We start from the raw sequence: 18,023 nt of genomic DNA, 5'->3' as shown, positions 1-18,023 counted from the left end.
CCCCACTTCCACCAGAACCACATCCCAAGGTTTGGGATCCCAGGAGAGGCAGGAAGGATCCACCTGCCAGGTGCCTCTCCCGTTCCATCAGAACCACAACCCAAGGTTTGGGGTCCCAGGGGTTTGGGATCCCAGGGGTTTGGGATCCCAGGAGAGGCAGGATCCACCTGCCAGGTGCCTCCAGAGCAGCTCCAGTGTGGAACCTTCAGCCACCTTCACCTGGGAATGAACTCCCTGGAAGCCAGGTGGGCCCTGGGGATGTGAGCCACGGAGTAGGAACTTACTCACTCCTCCTCCCGCTCTGCACTACTCCCAGCCCAGCACCCCACCCCAAACTCCCAGTGTAATGGAGCAGGAGCTTCCTTACCCCAGGGGTGGCCCATGGGCTCCCCAAGAATGGAAACCAGTGCCCACCTGCAGTGCTGCCCACACCCCAGGGCACCTCAGTGCCTCTCTCTGCACCAGCAGCGCCCCAAAGGGGATCTCTGCCTGCACACCAGGATTTGGGGTTCCTGGAGTGTCCCCAGGGCACCTCAGTGCCTCTCTCTGCACCAGCAGCACCACAAGGGGATCTCTGCCTGCACACCAGGATTTTGGGGTTCCTGGAGTGTCCCCAGGGCACCTCAGTGCCTCTCTCTGCACCAGCAGCGCCCCAAAGGGGATCCTGGCTGGCACACCAGGATTTGGGGTTCCTGGAGTGTCCCCAGGGCACCTCAGTGCCTCTCTCTGCACCAGCAGCACCACAAGGGGGATCTCTGCCTGCACACCAGGATTTGGGGTTCCTGGAGTGTCCCCAGGGCACCTCAGTGCCTCTCTCTGCACCAGCAGCACTTTGAGGGGGATCTCTGCCTGCACACCAGGATTTTGGGGTTCCTGGAGTGCTCCCAGAGCACCTCAGTGCCTCTCTCTGCACCAGCAGCACCACAAGGGGGATCTCTGCCTGCACACCAGGATTTTGGGGTTCCTGGAGTGTCCCCAGAGCACCTCAGTGCCTCTCACTGGACCAGCAGCACTTTGAGGGGGATCTCTGCCTGCACACCAGGATTTTGGGGTTCCTGGAGTGTCCCCAGGGCACCTCAGTGCCTCTCTCTGCACCAGCAGCACCCCAAAGGGGATCTCTGCCTGCACACCAGGATTTTGGGGTTCCTGGAGCACCCCCAGAGTAGGAATTGGGTGCAGGATCACAGGGAGATGCAGTTCAGGAGCCACACCTGGAGCACTGAGAGCCCAGGAGAAACCTGGGGATGGGGATCAGTGTGAAGGACACCACAAAGCTCTCAGCACACACTGAACTTGACTAATTAACAGCTCTAATTAAAGATCTACCACCAGGAGCAGATGTGAGCTGCAGGAACATCAGAGCCTGGGACATGAGGAGCCCTGGCTGGGAAGAAAATCCCTTTGCAGCCTTTCCAGCTGTGGGATCCAGGTGCTGTGCATCCCCAGGGAATGGGAACCAGCAGCTCCTGACCCTAGAGCAGGATCCAAAGAGAAACTCCCCCCTCTGAGGCTTTTGGGGGCTGGAATTAAAATTGAAGTGGTTTTGGGATCTTCTCTGTATTTGTGCTACGGAACCACCAGCTTGTGCTGGAGAGAAACCCCAAACTGAGGGATTTTTCTGGGGCCTCAGCTCTGGTGTTTCCCAGGAGGGAGAGCCAAGCTCTGAGGTTCCTCACCTACAGAGGGTTCCAGCCCACACTTCTCCTTGCAACAGTGGAAATTTCCCTGCAATTTTATCTTGGGAAAACAGCAAAAACTGCTCCAGCCAGCCTGGGCTGGGGTGAGAGAAGGGGAATATTCTGTCAGGTATGGATTTGGCACCTTTGCAAGAGGGAAATGCACAAATATTCTGTGATTTATAGATTTCACACCTCTGGAAGAGGGAAATGCACAAATATTCTGTCAGGTATGGATTTCATATCTTTGGAAAAGGGAAATGCACAAAATTCTGTCAGGTATGGATTTGACACCTTTGCAAGAGGGAAATGCACAAATATTTTGTGATTTATAGATTTCACACCTCTGGAAGAGGGAAATGCACAAATATTCTGTGATTTATAGATTTCACACCTCTGGAAGAGGGAAATGCACAAATATTCTGTCAGGTATGGATTTGACACCTTTGCAAGAGGGAAATGCACAAAATTCTGTCGGGTATGGATTTCAAACCTTTGGAAGAGGGAAATGCACAGGATGGGTTTCCCCTCCACACAATCATTGTATTTAATCCTCCCTTTCTGTGGATTGGAGGATTAAATACAATTAAAACAGCCCAACCTTTCTGTGGCAATGCTCTTGTTGAATTATTACATTTCAAACCCACATTCTGCCCTGCATTTACTAATTATGGATTCTACCAACTCAGGCACTGAGTGGTTGAGCAATCAGCCCTTGTCCCCAGTCCCTGTGCAGCTCTCCTGGAGCCCCTTCGGGCTCTGGGCTCTCCCTGGATCCTTCTCCTCTCCAGGTGAGCAGCCCCAGCTCTGGCTCCAGGGGCTCCTCTGGGCTCTCTCCAGCAGCCCCAGGTGCTCCAGAAAAAGCCAAATTGCACTGGGAGCTGCAGGGACTCCCTGGAGCCCTCCCTGCTGCAGCCCCAAGCCCAAGGAACTCGGAGCTACTGAACCATCCCACGAGGAAAACGCTCCCAACAAATCCCCCCTTTCCCCTGGCTGGGAAAGAGGCACAAAAGCCCAGCTGTGAGCAGGAAATCCTGCACAGCAAAACCTCAGCAGGGTTTTTTTGATGGCAATTTCAGCAAAGCCACATTCCAAAAACCTCACTCAGGGGGAATCTGAGGGAAGCCAGGCTGGTGATTCCTCAGGGAGGAATGTCTGGGTGGCCCTGCCCCATCCAGACACCCAAAATGAGCAAAATCCAACCCCTGGGACAAGATCTCAGCATGTGCCACTGCAGGACTTGTAGAGAACGGTTAAAACTTGACAGAAGGTTTATACAGGGTGGATTTGTGTATAGATTTTGAGATAATAAATGCTGATTTAGAAATGTTATGGAATAGGATAGAGATTGGATAGGATATGGGAGAGATTTGAGAGAGAAATGGAAATAGAAATAAGTTTTAAAGGATAGTTTTGTAAAAAAGAAATGCTTAGAGTGTATTGTAATTACATAATAAATAGTTGACTTCTGATTGTCATGGTGTGAATGACAACATCTGTATTGTCTCACCCTGCACAGGAGACTAAAAATAAAATAAAAGCTTTTGAAACACCTCTCAACTGCCCCATCTCTGGGTCAGAAAAAAACTTATTTAGGCATCCCAGGAGCCAGGGAATGATCCCACTGCCAGATGGGATACTGGGAATTGTTCCCTGGTAGAGACCAGGTCATTTTACAGCCCTTTGAAAACCGTTAGAAATTGCTTTAAGATTTTTTTTAAATTTAATTTTAAATTTTTCAAACAATTTAATTTTAATTTTTTTTTTAAATTTAAAGATTTAATCAGTGGCAAGCCCAGCTGGGTTCCCCATGGCCTGGGCCTCCTCCCCAGCTCTGGGAAGGGCACTTGGCCCTTCCAAAGCTGTTCTGAGCTTGCTGGAGCCGGGATTTCCAAAAGCTGCTTTGGGCCAAGCCCATCCTGCACGGGCTGTGCCTGACCAGGAGCCCAGCCCAGCACAAATCCTGGCCCTGAATGCAATTGAATTGCAATTGAATTGCTTCAAAGGTCACAATCCTGCAGCTTTTAACCTATAGAAAGCCTTATTACACCAAAATAATGTATATCTGAATAGATATTTTTATACTTCAAATATGTAGTATAAATATAACTTATATTTATTTATATAAATAAGTGTATATATATATATATTTCTATTTATACATACAATTTAGATACATAGATACTTTTATATTTCAAATAGATAGTACAAATATAATTTATATCTATTTATATAAGTAATTTATATTTATGATTTAAAATAGAAATATTTTACATTTAAAATATATATTAGAAACATATTTATATTCCTTTATATAAATAAGCATATATTTATAAATATAATTTCTATTTCTATGAATAATTTATAGTTATATAATTTTACATTAGTTTCTATATATTAAATTTATATAATATATATTCATACATTTAAACTATATTTATAAATTCTACATTTATATAATATTTCTATTCTTTATATTTCCATAATATAAATAAATTTATTTATAATATAATATAATTTTATTTATAATATAAATTTATTTAAATTTGTATTTATATAATAAATAGAATATATTAGAATATATATTTATATATATATTTATATATATATTTATATATATAAATATATATATATTATTATATATATATTTATATATATAGAATATATACTCTATTCTATATATAATATATATTCTATTCTATATATTCTATTTCTATATATAATATATAGAATATATATTATATATTTTTATAGATAAATATTATAAATATAAATATATATATAGATAAATATTATAAATATAAATATATATATTTATTTATAATTTATTTATTTATATATTTTATTTATATTTATATTTATATTTATATTTATATTTATATTTATATTTATATATATATTTATATTGATATATTTTATTTATTATATATTTATTTTCTTTATATTTATATTTATATATGAGCTCAGCTCCAGAAGGAGGAGGCTGAAAGGATGAAAGGCCCAGCTGCATTTCTGTGCTGCTTTTTTTGGCTGTTTGTCCAAAATCTGCCCTGAGCAGGCACACACGGGATCTCCTGGGTCCCACTGGGGCTCCTGCCTGGGGCTCTGCCCCAAAACCACAGGATTTGAGTAAAAAATGTTCATCAGGGTCAGTGCTGGGTGTTGGCTGCCCTTGTGCTCTGCCACCAGTCTGACCAGTCCAGCTCCAGTCTGACCAGTGCCCTTCCAGTCTGACCAGTCCAGCTCCAGTCTGACCAGTGAGCTCCAGTCTGACCAGTCCAGCTCCAGTCTGACCAGTGCCCCTCCAGTCTGACCAGTCCAGCTCCAGTCTGACCAGTCCAGCTCCAGTCTGACCAGTCCAGCTCCAGGCTGACCAGTGCCCTCTCCAGGCTGACCACTGAGCTCCAGGCTGACCAGTGCCCCTCCAGTCTGACCAGTGAGCTCCAGTCTGACCAGTCCAGCTCCAGTCTGACCAGTGCCTCTCCAGTCTGACCAGTGAGCTCCAGTCTGACCAGTGAGCTCCAGTCTGACCAGTGCCCCTCCAGTCTGACCAGTGCCCCCTCCAGGCTGACCAGTCCAGCTCCAGTCTGACCAGTGCCCCCTCCAGTCTGACCAGTGCCCCTCCAGTCTGACCAGTCCAGCTCCAGTCTGACCAGTGAGCTCCAGTCTGACCAGTGCCCTTCCAGTCTGACCAGTCCAGCTCCAGTCTGACCAGTGCCCTTCCAGTCTGACCAGTGCCCCTCCAGTCTGACCAGTGAGCTCCAGTCTGACCAGTGCCCCTCCAGTCTGACCAGTCCAGCTCCAGTCTGACCAGTGCCCCTCCAGTCTGACCAGTCCAGCTCCAGTCTGACCAGTCCAGCTCCAGTCTGACCAGTCCAGCTCCAGGCTGACCAGTGCCCTCTCCAGGCTGACCACTGAGCTCCAGGCTGACCAGTGCCCCTCCAGTCTGACCAGTGAGCTCCAGTCTGACCAGTGAGCTCCAGTCTGACCAGTGCCCTTCCAGTCTGACCAGTGCCCTTCCAGTCTGACCAGTGAGCTCCAGTCTGACCAGTGAGCTCCAGTCTGACCAGTCCAGCTCCAGTCTGACCAGTGCCCCTCCAGTCTGACCAGTCCAGCTCCAGGCTGACCAGTGCCCTCTCCAGGCTGACCACTGAGCTCCAGGCTGACCAGTGCCTCTCCAGTCTGACCAGTGAGCTCCAGTCTGACCAGTGAGCTCCAGTCTGACCAGTGCCCCTCCAGTCTGACCAGTGCCCCCTCCAGGCTGACCAGTCCAGCTCCAGTCTGACCAGTGCCCCCTCCAGTCTGACCAGTGCCCCTCCAGTCTGACCAGTCCAGCTCCAGTCTGACCAGTGAGCTCCAGTCTGACCAGTGCCCTTCCAGTCTGACCAGTGCCCCTCCAGTCTGACCAGTGAGCTCCAGTCTGACCAGTGCCCCTCCAGTCTGACCAGTGAGCTCCAGTCTGACCAGTGCCCTCTCCAGTCTGACCAGTCCAGCTCCAGTCTGACCAGTGCCCCTCCAGTCTGACCAGTCCAGCTCCAGTCTGACCAGACCATTTCCAGTCTGACCAGTGCCCTTCCAGTCTGACCAGTCCAGCTCCAGTCTGACCAGTGCCCTTCCAGTCTGACCAGTGAGCTCCAGTCTGACCAGTGCCCTCTCCAGTCTGACCAGTGAGCTCCAGTCTGACCAGTGCCCCTCCAGTCTGACCAGTGCCCCTCCAGTCTGACCAGTCCAGCTCCAGTCTGACCAGTGCCCTTCCAGTCTGACCAGTGCCCCTCCAGGCTGACCAGTCCAGCTCCAGTCTGACCAGTGCCCCTCCAGTCTGACCAGTCCAGCTCCAGTCTGACCAGTGCCCCTCCAGTCTGACCAGTGAGCTCCAGTCTGACCAGTGCCCTCTCCAGTCTGACCAGTGCCCCTCCAGTGTGACCAGTGCCCTTCCAGTCTGACCAGTCCAGCTCCAGTCTGACCAGTGCCCCTCCAGTCTGACCAGTGCCCCTCCAGTCTGACCAGTCCAGCTCCAGTCTGACCAGTGCCCCTCCAGTCTGACCAGTGAGCTCCAGTCTGACCAGTGCCCTCTCCAGTCTGACCAGTCCAGCTCCAGTCTGACCAGTGCCCCTCCAGTCTGACCAGTCCAGCTCCAGTCTGACCAGTGCCCCTCCAGTCTGACCAGTGAGCTCCAGTCTGACCAGTGCCCTCTCCAGTCTGACCAGTCCAGCTCCAGTCTGACCAGTGCCCTCTCCAGTCTGACCAGTCCAGCTCCAGTCTGACCAGTCCAGCTCCAGTCTGACCAGTGCCCCTCCAGTCTGACCAGACCATTTCCAGTCTGACCAGTGCCCTTCCAGTCTGACCAGTCCAGCTCCAGTCTGACCAGTGCCCTCTCCAGTCTGACCAGTGCCCCCTCCAGTCTGACCAGTGCCCTTCCAGTCTGACCAGTCCAGCTCCAGTCTGACCAGTGCCCTTCCAGTCTGACCAGTGAGCTCCAGTCTGACCAGTCCAGCTCCAGTCTGACCAGTGAGCTCCAGTCTGACCAGACCATTTCCAGTCTGACCAGTGCCTCTCCAGTCTGACCAGTGCCCTTGGGCTGACTGAGTTACAGTTGGTGAATTTGAATTAACACTATTTAGTCTAACACTATTCAGTTTAGTTTAACACTATTTAGTTTAACAATGTTTAGTTTAACACTAGTTTAACACTATCTAGTTTAGTTTAACACTATTTAGTTTAGTTTAACACTATCTACTCTAACACTATCTAGTTTAGTTTAACATTATCTAACACTATTTAGTTTAGTTTAACACTATCTAGTTTAACACTAGTTTAACACTATTCAATTTAGTTGAACACTGTTTAGTTTAATAGTGTTTAGTTTAACACTAGTTTAACACTAGTCTAGTTTAACACTAGTTAACAGTACTTAGTTTAACACTATCTAGTTGAGTTTAAAACTATCTAGTTTAGTTTAACACTGGATTAGTTTAGCATTATTTAGTTCAACACTATCTAGTTCAGTTTAACACTATCTAGTTTAACACTATCTAGATTAACACTATTTAGTTTAGTTTAACACTATTTAGTTTAGTTTAACACTATTTAGTTTAACACTATTTAACACTATCTAGTTTAACACTATCTAGTTTAACACTATTTAGTTTAGTTTAACACTATCTATCCAGTTTAACACTATTTAACACTATTTAGTTTAACACTATGTAGTTTAACACTTTAGTTTAGTTTAACACTATTTAGTTTAGTTTAACACTATCTATCCAGTTTAACACTATTTAGTTTAGTTTAACACTATTTAGTTTAGTTTAACACTATTTAGTTTAATTTAACACTATCTAGTTTAACACTATTTAGTTTAGTTTAACACTATCTAGCACAGACCTGCAGCTGTCCCCAGAGCCTGGCTGTCCCTCCCTCCCTCTGGTCCCTCCCCAGGAGCTGCCTGAGCTCACCTGGGCTCCCTGGGCTGGATAAATCCCACATTTCCCAGGGCTGGGCCATCCTCAGCTCCAGTGGGACAGCACAATTAAGCAGGATGGCTGCTTAATTCCAAAGCAGATAAACAGCCCCAGCCCATCCTCTTTATGCCCCTCTCTTTTTCTTTGCTCTCAGAAAACTGAAGAAATACTTTGCACTTCCCATGGATGATTGCTCCTCACAGATCCCTGGGAGAAGCAGCTGATTCCCTGCAGGATTCCAGGACTCTGGAATTCCAGCAGCTCAGGAGCTGCTCCGTGCCCAGAGCAGATGGGTTTCATGGAGCTGCATCCCACCAGGCTGCTCAGGGGGCCAGGAATGTCCCTAAGGAATAATCACCCCCCACACAAGCTAACACAAGGGAGAACAGCACCAAAAATCCAGTTTTCCATTTGAGAATCTTTAACTGAGGCTGCTCTGTTACTCCCTGGGTAACTCTTAGGTCATACTGAGCATTCACTTATTTTTTAAAGCAGAAATTAAAATTTGTTGTGTTTCCTTCAGTCCCTGAAGCCCCTGACCAGGGCTGGGTTATCCTATAAAGGAGCTGCAGCCAAGTCCTTTATTTTATCCTATAAAGGAGCTGCAGCCAAGCCCTGCACACCTGGGAATCAGGGATGACCTTACCCAGCTCAGTGGGGAAAAGCACTTGGGAGCTGTCTACAAACAGGATCCAGACTCCAAAGCTGAAATATTTCAGTCCCAAAACTCCTCAGGAGCTGGGAGTTAACAGCAAACTACACCAAGCTGGAAGCAGAGCACCAGAGGGTTTTCCTGCTTTACTCAACTCACCTGATTTCCTTAAGTCCTTCTTTCTGGATAACTTGAAGGATCTCCTTATGGCTCATGGGTGTGTTGGGATATTTCTCCAGGACCTGGCAAGAAAGAGGAGATTGAGAGGAAGTTATTCCTTTGTATTCTGAATTTCCATCCAGCTGCACCAAAACCTCCATTTAATGGCAGTCATTCCTCTCCATTCTGAATTTACATTTAACTGCACCAAAACCTCCATTTAATGGCAGTTATTCCTTTGCATTCTGAATTTCCATCCAGCTGCACCAAAACCTCTATTTTAGGTGTTTATTATTATTTTTATTTATGTTACAGTCTCACAGCAGTGAATTCTGCAGTTCTTCACTAACAAGGCACAAAATGGCCAACTATCTCTTGGTACAAGGTCTTTTAAGGCTAAACTATCCAATTGAGAACTGATACCTAAATTATTTTCACTTTTAACTCAATAACTGATCCCTCAAAGTTCACAGGGTGGGCTTTTCTGGAGAAGGTGAAGAAGACCAAACCCATGGAGAAGGTGAAGAAGATGGAGAAGAAGAAGGTGAGGAAGGAGAAGGAGAATGTGGTGGTGAGGGAGAAGAAGGAGAAGAACAAAGTAAAGAAGAAGAAGAAGGTGAGGAAGGAGAAGAAGAAGGTGAGGGAGAAGAAGGAGAAGAACAAATAAAGAAGAAGGAAAAGAAGAAGGTGAGGAAGGAGAAGAAGAAGGGGAAGAAGGTGAAGGAGAAGAACAAAGTAAAGAAGAAGGAGAAGAAGGTGAGGAAGGTGAGGAAGGAGAAGAAGGTGGAGAAGAAGGAGAAGGTGAGGAGAAGAATAAAGTAAAGAAGAAGGAGAAGAAGGAGAAGAAGGTGAGGAAGGAGAAGAAGGAGAAGGTGGAGAAGAAGAAGGTAAAGAAGGAGAAGAAGGTGGTGAAGAAAGACCAGCCACTGCCCTAAAACCTCCATCCTGCCCCATATTTATTACCATATCCTAAAACCCCAAACTCCAAGTTTTCCACCCTGTGCTATCACACACTTCTACCCCACTCCACACCCACAATCCCAGTGCTCTCAATCAATTCTGGAAGCTTCTCCACGGCCTCAGGGCAAATGCAGTGCTCTCCTGGGGCTCAGAGTGTGTCTGTACAGAAAATCTGAAACTCTCAGCACCCACAAGTCCAGCAAGGGGCAGTTTGAAACGCTCTGCACACACAAAGTTCCCAACTCTGGCGCACAGAAATGGGTTTTTTGTTGAAGGGCCCCACTGCCAGCCCTGCCCCGGCCCCTGAGCTGCTCCCGGGGGCTCTGGCGGGCAGAGCTGCAGCTGCAGGGAGCTGCTGCAGCAGGCAGATGCCACTCACCACACGTCACTGGGATATTTCAGGACATTGCAGGCCATATTCCTGCTGGGGAGGGGGATGGGCAGGAAATGCCTCGTTTCCTCTTAATCATCAGCTCTGACCCGAGCCCAGCACATCAAAGGCCAGGCCTGACTTAGGCTCAGCCCAGAGGGCCCAGCACAAGGCCCAGGGGGACTCTGCAGAAGGAGAGGAGCAGTTCCCACTCCTCTCTTGAGCAGAGCCCCCAGCCCTCCAGGACCCTGCCCCGCATTCCCTCGGGGATCTCCAGCTCATCCCAGTCCCCTCAGGGGACCCTCAGTCCCCTCATTCCCTCAGGGATCCTTATCCAGGTTATCCCAGTCCCCTCATTCCCTCAGGGATCCTTATCCAGCTTATCCCAGTCCCCTCATTCCCTCAGGGATCCCCAGCTCATCCCAGTCCCCTCAGGGAACCCTCAGTCCCCTCATTCCCTCAGGGATCCTTATCCAGGTTATCCCAGTCCCCTCATTCCCTCAGGGATCCTTATCCAGCTCATCCCAGTCCCCTCATTCCCTCAGGGATCCATCCCCAACTTATCCCAGTCCCCTCATTCCCTCAGGGATCCTTATCCAGCTTATCCCAGTCCCCTCATTCCCTCAGGGATCCCCAACTTATCCCAGTCCCCTCATTCCCTCAGGGATCCATATCCAGGTTATCCCAGTCCCCTCATTCCTTCAGGGATCCCCAGCTTATCCCAGTCCCCTCAGGGACCCCCAGGTTATCCCAGTCCCCTCATTCCCTCAGGGATCCATCCCCAGCTTATCCCATTCCCTCAGGGAACCCCAGCTTATCCCAGTCTCAGGGATCCCCAGCTTATCCCAGTCCCCTCAGGGATTCCCAGTTTATCCCAGTCCAGCTCTCCTGGAAAGGCTCTGCCAGGCCCTGCTGAGCTGCAGCACCTCCCTGCTCCCAGAACAAATCCTTGCATGCAGCTCTGGAAGCTCCAGCTGACGGCCCCATCCTGGAAAATCTCTTTTTAATGCTGTTAAAGCCTGACTTTGACAGAACCATGGGATGGTTTGGGTGGGAATGGTCCCAAAGCCCATCCAGGGCCATGGCAGGGACACTTTCCAGCATCCCAAGTGACTCCAAGCCCTGCCCAGCCTGGCCTTGGGCACTGCCAGGGATGCAGGGGCAGCCCCAGCTGCTCTGTGAGGTGGAAGTGGGATTTGTTTGCACTGCCACAGCCTCAGGGGCTCATCCCACCTCACTCCCACCTCTACTGAAACTCCACAGCAAAGGATGCAGAGCTCTGGAGTGTTTGCAGAGTGATCTCAGCCAGGCCAGAGCAGGTTTTGGTTTCCATCACCCCTTGACCTGTGTTCATTTACAGCTCTGCCCAGGACACTGCTCAACCTTTCCCACCAGCCTGGAGCTGCACCCAAAGCTGGCAGCCCAGGGAAGGCCAGAAATGAAGGATATCTCCATTTCCATCTGTGCTTTCAGCTTTTCACTGCAGGTGGTGAAATCAGGAGAGGAGTGAAGCTGAGTCCATCCACAGGGAGCTCAGGGCCATTTCCACCACACCAAACTGTGACTGGGCATTTTCCTCCTGGGCACTGTTATCCCAATTTTCCCAGCCTGGATGTGCTCCATGTGGCTCAGCCTGGAGCAGCAGCAGCACCTTTGATTCATTTGTCCCCAGTGAAGGCTGTGTTTCACCAGGGAACCTCAGCCAGGGCAGAGGGGAGCAAAACTGCTCCATTTCTGTCCCTGCACCTCTTCCAGGTGTGAACCCTTCCGTGCCCAGCAGGGTGAGGCTGCACAGGTCTGGCCTCCTGCCACCCCCACCTGGATCCCTGCAAATCCTGCTGGGCTGCTCACAGGGGAACACCAACCAGCTCTGCCAGGTGTCCCTGCTCTCCAGGACATTCCTAGAACCACAGAATCCTTTAGACTGGAAAAGCCCTTGGAGACCAGCAAGTCCAACTCATTCCCCAGCACTGCCAAGGCCACCACTGCCCCACGTCCCCTGGTGCCACATCCACAGGGCTTTGAAATCCTTCCAGGGATGGGCACCCCAAACCTCCCTGGGCAGCCCCTGCCAAGGCCTGAGCCCCCTTTCCATGCAGAAATTCCTCCTGGTGTCCACCCTGAGCCTGCCCTGGCCCAGCCTGAGGCCATTTCCCCTTGTCCTGTCCCTGTTCCCTGGGAGCAGAGCCCGACCCCCCCTGGCTGTGCCCTCCTGGCAGGGACTTGTGCAGAGCCACAAGGGCCCCCTGAGCCTCCTTTGCTCCAGGCTGAGCCCCTGCCCAGCTCCCTCAGCCCCTGCTGGGGCTCCATTCCCTGCCCAGCTCCCTCAGCCCCTCCTGGGGCTCCATTCCCTGCCCAGCTCCCTCAGCCCCTGCTGGGGCTCCATTCCCTGCCCAGCTCCCTCAGCCCCTCCTGGGGCTCCATTCCCTTCCCTGGACAGACTCCAGCCCCTGCTGGTCTCTCTTGCCCTGAGTGTCCCCCGTGATGGACTCAGGATGTGTTTCCAAAAGTCAGATGGCTCCCTGAACCCCCAAAGCACACAGAGAGATGGATCCCTGAACCCCCAAAGCACACAGATGGATCCCAGATCCCCCAAAACACACAGATGGATCCCAGAACCTCCAAAGCACACCGGTAGATGATTCTCAGAAACCCCAAAGCACACAGATGGATCCCTTGAACCCCTAAAACACACGGATAGAGAGTTCCTAGAACCCCCAAAGCACACTGATGATTCCCAGCACCCCCAAAGCACACAGATGGCTTTTAGACCCCCCAAACACACAGATGGATCCCTGAACCCCCAAACACACAGATAACTCCCTGAACCCCCAAAGCACACAGACAGATCCCTGAACCCCCAAAGCACACAGATGGTTCCCAGCACCCCCAAAGCACACAGATGGCTCTCTGAACCCCCAAACACACAGATAACTCCCTGAACCCCCAAAGCACACTGATGGCTCCCTGAACCCCCAAAGCACACAGGTGGATCCCTGAACCCCCAAAGCACACAGATGGCTCCCTGAACCCCCAAAGCACACAGATGGTTTTTAGAACCCCCAAAGCACACAGATGGCTCCCTGAACCCCCAAAGCACACTGATGGCTCCCTGAACCCCCAAAGCACACAGATGGCTCCCTGAACCCCCAAAGCACACTGATGGCTCTCTGAACTCCCAAAGCACACAGATGGTTCCCAGCACCCCCAAAGCACACAGATGGCTCTCTGAACCCCCAAAGCACACAGATGGTTCCCAGCACCCCCAAAGCACACAGATGGCTCCTTGAACCCCCAAAGCACACCACTCTCAGAGCACAGGGCACAGACCCCATCACTAGGCTGCACTCCCCGATCCTGAGGCCTTTCCCACCCTCCATGGCCCTGTGGCTCCCCCAGCTGCTGCCCTGGCTCGCTGGGGCTCTGCTAGGCCAGGATCAAAGCTCCTTGAGCTGGGCAAGGCCAGCCCTGGGGACAGCCAGAGCAGGGCCCAGCCCCAGCTCAGGGTGCCCTGCCCTAAGAGCCTCTCTGTGCTCTTCAGGAAATGTTTCACACCAGCTCTCAGCCTCCTGAGACAAACAAAGCAGCTCACAGCTCCTGCTGCCACACAGGCTGCTCCAGAAGAACCAGGAATGAGGATTAAGGAGACTCTCAACAAAACAGATGCACCTTTAAAGAACTGATGCACCTTAAGGAGCTTCTCCCCTCCCCTCTGCCCTTTTAATCCCATATCAGATCTTTCACTTGAATCATTTTTAGTCACTGTGTGCAAAGAAATAAAATCCTACAGAATCTGAGAGGAAACTCAGCTCTGGCCAACTGAGCCAAGCTCATTGTCAACAAAAACCCATTAATCCTGGAATGGTTTGGGTGGGAAGGAACCCTACAGCCCATCCAGTGCCACCTCTGCCATGGCAGGGCCACCTTCACTGTCCCAGGGAGCTGAAAGCCTCCCTCAGTGCGGGATTTCCATGCCCCTTGCTGGGCAGCAGGAAGAGCTGGATCCAGGACAGCTCTGAGTGATGCAAGTGCTGCCCACATAAACCTGACAGGGGGTTGTGCCAGTGTTCACAATTAAAACCTGTGTCTGAAGTGGCTGGGGTTGTTTGGGGGGGTTTTTATCAGCCCATCAAGGTTTAATCCAGAGATCTTGCACAGCTGGATGTGAAGGAGAACCTCAGACTGTGAAAGCTTTGGCAAAAATGCAAATTTTGGAACTCCTCCTATTGGATTTTTAACGGATGTTAGAAACACAATCAGCACTTCCACTCGGGTTCCTTCCTGGAAATAGAACCTAAACCTCCTAAATCCAGGAATGCACAGCAGCTGAGCAGCTCCCACCTGGCTCAGACAAGCTCTGCAGAGCCAGGCAGCAAAACCTGAGCATCTGGTTCCACCTCAGCCACCCTTTCCAGGAGGGAATTCCAGCTGCAGCCACCGTGGAAATGGGAGAAGCTGCCCATTTCCTGCCAGCAGGGAATCACCCTGCAATGCCAGCCTGGCACACAAGTGGCTCAGCCCTAAAATGCCCCAGAGGATGTGAAATTCCTGCTCAGTCACCCCCAGAAAACACAACAGGAGCCCCGGGGCAGTGATGGACTTGACCCAGATTGCAGGATCTGCTCCACTCATCCCATTAGCCAAATGCTGGCCAGGATTTAGGCAGAAAGGAGGTCAGGGAGGAATGGACAATCCTGTGGCATCAGGAGCCAGGTGCCATTAAAGGCCACATTTCACACTGAGCTGTCACACGGCTGGGAAGGGGCTGGAGGAGCAGCAGGGGAGGGAGATCCCAGAGCCACCTCCCTCCTTGGGGACATGGACAGGAACCTGCTCAAATGGGAGATCCCAGAGCCACCTCCCTGTATGGGGACAGGAACCTGCTCAAATGGGAGATCCCAGAGCCACCTCCCTCCTTGGGGACATGGACAGGAACCTGCTCAAATGGGAGATCCCAGAGCCGCCTCCCTCCTTGGGGACATGGACAGGAACCTGCTCAAATGGGAGATCCCAGAGCCGCCTCCCTCCTTGGGGACATGGACAGGAACCTGCTCAAATGGGAGATCCCAGAGCCGCCTCCCTTCTTGGGGACATGGACAGGAACCTGCTCAAACAGGAGATCCCAGAGCCGCCTCCCTTCTTGGGGACATGGACAGGAACCTGCTCAAATGGGAGATCCCAGAGCCACCTCCCTGTATGGGGACATGGACAGGAACCTGCTCAAATGGGAGATCCCAGAGTCACCTCCCTGTATGGGGACATGGACAGGAACCTGTTCAAATGGGAGATCCCAGAGCCACCTCCTTCCTGGGGACATGGACAGGAACCTGCTCAAACAGGAGATCCCAGAGCCACCTCCCTGTCTGGGGACATGGACAGGAACCTGCTCAAATGGGAGATCCCAGAGCCACCTCCCTGTCTGGGGACATGGACAGGAACCTGCTCAAATGGGAGATCCCAGAGCCACCTCCCTCCTTGGGGACATCCCTGCCCAACCTTCACTGTCCCAATGTCCAGCCTGGCCTTGGGCACTGCCAGGGATCCAGGGGCAGCCCCAGCTGCTCTGGGCACCCTGCCAGGGAACAATTCCTCATTCCCAATATCCCATCCAGCCCTGCCCTCTAAACTCTCTGCATTTCTGATGTTTCATTTCAAATATCTGTCCAGAAGGACACTGAGGTGCTTCTTCAAACAGAACATTTCTGGATCAGTGGAAAACTTGTCCAACCAAAAGACTCCATGACCATTCTGAAACTGCCCTGAGCTCCCACCAGGGAGGTTCCAAACCTCCTCCAGCTACTGGACAAGCCCAGCTCCAAGTGGAGAATAAACAGCTCCAGAGAATCACAGGATATCCTGAGCTGGAAGAGACCCACAGGAATCCAGCCCAACTCCTCCGTTTGAAGGAATCCCAGCAGGGTTACAGCAGCCCCAAAGGCCAGGAGAGGTTTGCTGGCCAGGATGGATTTTGTGGGGAAAACCAGGAGTGACCCCCTACAAAAGCACTCAGAGCTTCTGGCCTGGGAGCTGAAATCCCTGAACTCACATCCTTGAACTCACATCCCTGAACTCACATCCCTGAATTCACATCCCTGAATTCACAACCTGGAATTCACATCCCTGAATTCACACACCTGAATTCACAACTCTAAATTCACATCCTTGAATTCACATCCTTGAACTCACAACCCTGAATTCACATCCCTGAATTCACAGCCCTAAATTCACACCCCTGAATTCACATCCTTGAACTCACATCCCTGAATTCACAACCTGGAATTCACAACCCTGAATTCACAACCCTGAACTCACATCCCTGAATTCACAATTCTAAATTCACACACCTGAATTCATAACCCTAAATTCACACACCTGAATTCACATCCCGGAATTCACAACCCTAAATTCACAACTCTAAATTCACAACCCCAAATTCACATCCCTGAATTCACAACCCTAAATTCACAACTCTAAATTCACATCCTTGAATTCACACTCCTGAATTCACACTCCTGGATTCACACCCCTGGATTTACACCCCCAAATTCACATCCCTGGATTCACACCCTTGAATTCACATCCCCGAATTCCCACACCTGAATTCACACCCCTGAATTCACTCCCCTAAATTTACACCCCCAAATTCACACCCCTGAGTTCAGCCCAGCAGACAAACTGGAACAGCTCCAAGGTGGGGCTGGAGTACAACACCAGGAACAACCTGGGGATGAGGTGGGAGAGGGATTTTTGTCTGTTGGGGGGACTAACAGGGTGGCCTTTCCCAAAAAACCCTCTGTGTCATTCCTGAGGCTTTGAGAAGGTTGTACAGGGGATCTAAAAGTGAATTATCTGTCACCCTGCTCTTCTGAGCCTTCTGATGTTTCCATTCTTGTGAGGAACTTTCTCACACACTTTCTGTAAATAACTCATTGTTCTACATTCTTTTCTTGAGGAGGAGACATTTGATGGACTGTGGGTTTGTCCAGTGTCACTGGAGAGGTGGCACTGTCACCCTCCAATCCGCTGTCACTTTTGGAAATCTATAAATGTTGGAGTCAGAAACTAAACTGCCCTTCTTTTTCCCTTGGAGATTCCAGTGTTCCTGTTGTTTTATTTCGTGTCCTGTAGTGAGAATTACCAATTATCAGTTGTAATTATTATTCCTAAGGCAGACCTGCAGCACTCCTGGCTGTGCACTCGGGCTGCCCCCCACAGCACAGGGATTCAGGATTCACACAAAGCACACCTGCAGCACTGCTCTGCACACTGAGCTGCCAAAACTGAAATGAATTCATGCTTCAGCTCAAGCTGAATATTGAAATAAATTGAGCTGTCAATACTGAAATGAATTCATGGTTCAGCTCAAGCTGAATATTGAAATAAATTGAGCTGTCAATACTGAAATGAATTCATGTTTCAGCTCAAGCCCTGCAGCAGCACCTGCCTTCAGCCAGGGGAGCTGGTACAGGGCTGGAGCATCTGCCACTGGCACCACTGTCACAATGTCACCATTTCCCATTGTCACCACTGTCCCAATGTCATCATTGTCCTATTGTCACCACTGTCACAATGTCACCATTTCCCATTGTCACCACTGTCCCAATGTCATCATTGTCCTATTGTCACCACTGTCACAATGTCACCGTTTCCCATTGTCACCACTGTCCCGACGTCACCATTTCCCATTGTCGCCATTTCCTACTGTCACTATTGTCCCATTGTCACCACTGTCACTATTGTCCCAT

At 50.1% G+C, this 18,023-nt stretch overlaps 1 protein-coding gene across 1 annotated transcript in view; it reads right to left on the bottom strand.

The window, feature by feature from the left end:
• Positions 1–18,023, bottom strand: part of ASXL2 (ASXL transcriptional regulator 2) — a 71,743-nt gene that overhangs the window by 38,490 nt on the left and 15,230 nt on the right. Inside the window, exon 2 of the mRNA XM_036405158.2 lies at positions 8,949–9,031. Coding sequence (XP_036261051.1) covers positions 8,949–9,031 — 83 coding nt within the window. The remainder of the gene's footprint in view (positions 1–8,948; positions 9,032–18,023) is intronic.

Source organism: Molothrus ater, chromosome 32 (assembly GCF_012460135.2).
Source record: "Molothrus ater isolate BHLD 08-10-18 breed brown headed cowbird chromosome 32, BPBGC_Mater_1.1, whole genome shotgun sequence".
NCBI classification, from domain to species: Eukaryota; Metazoa; Chordata; class Aves; order Passeriformes; family Icteridae; genus Molothrus; species Molothrus ater.
Note: the sequence above shows the minus strand (reverse complement) of the source record. Positions and strands in the feature narration are given on the sequence as shown.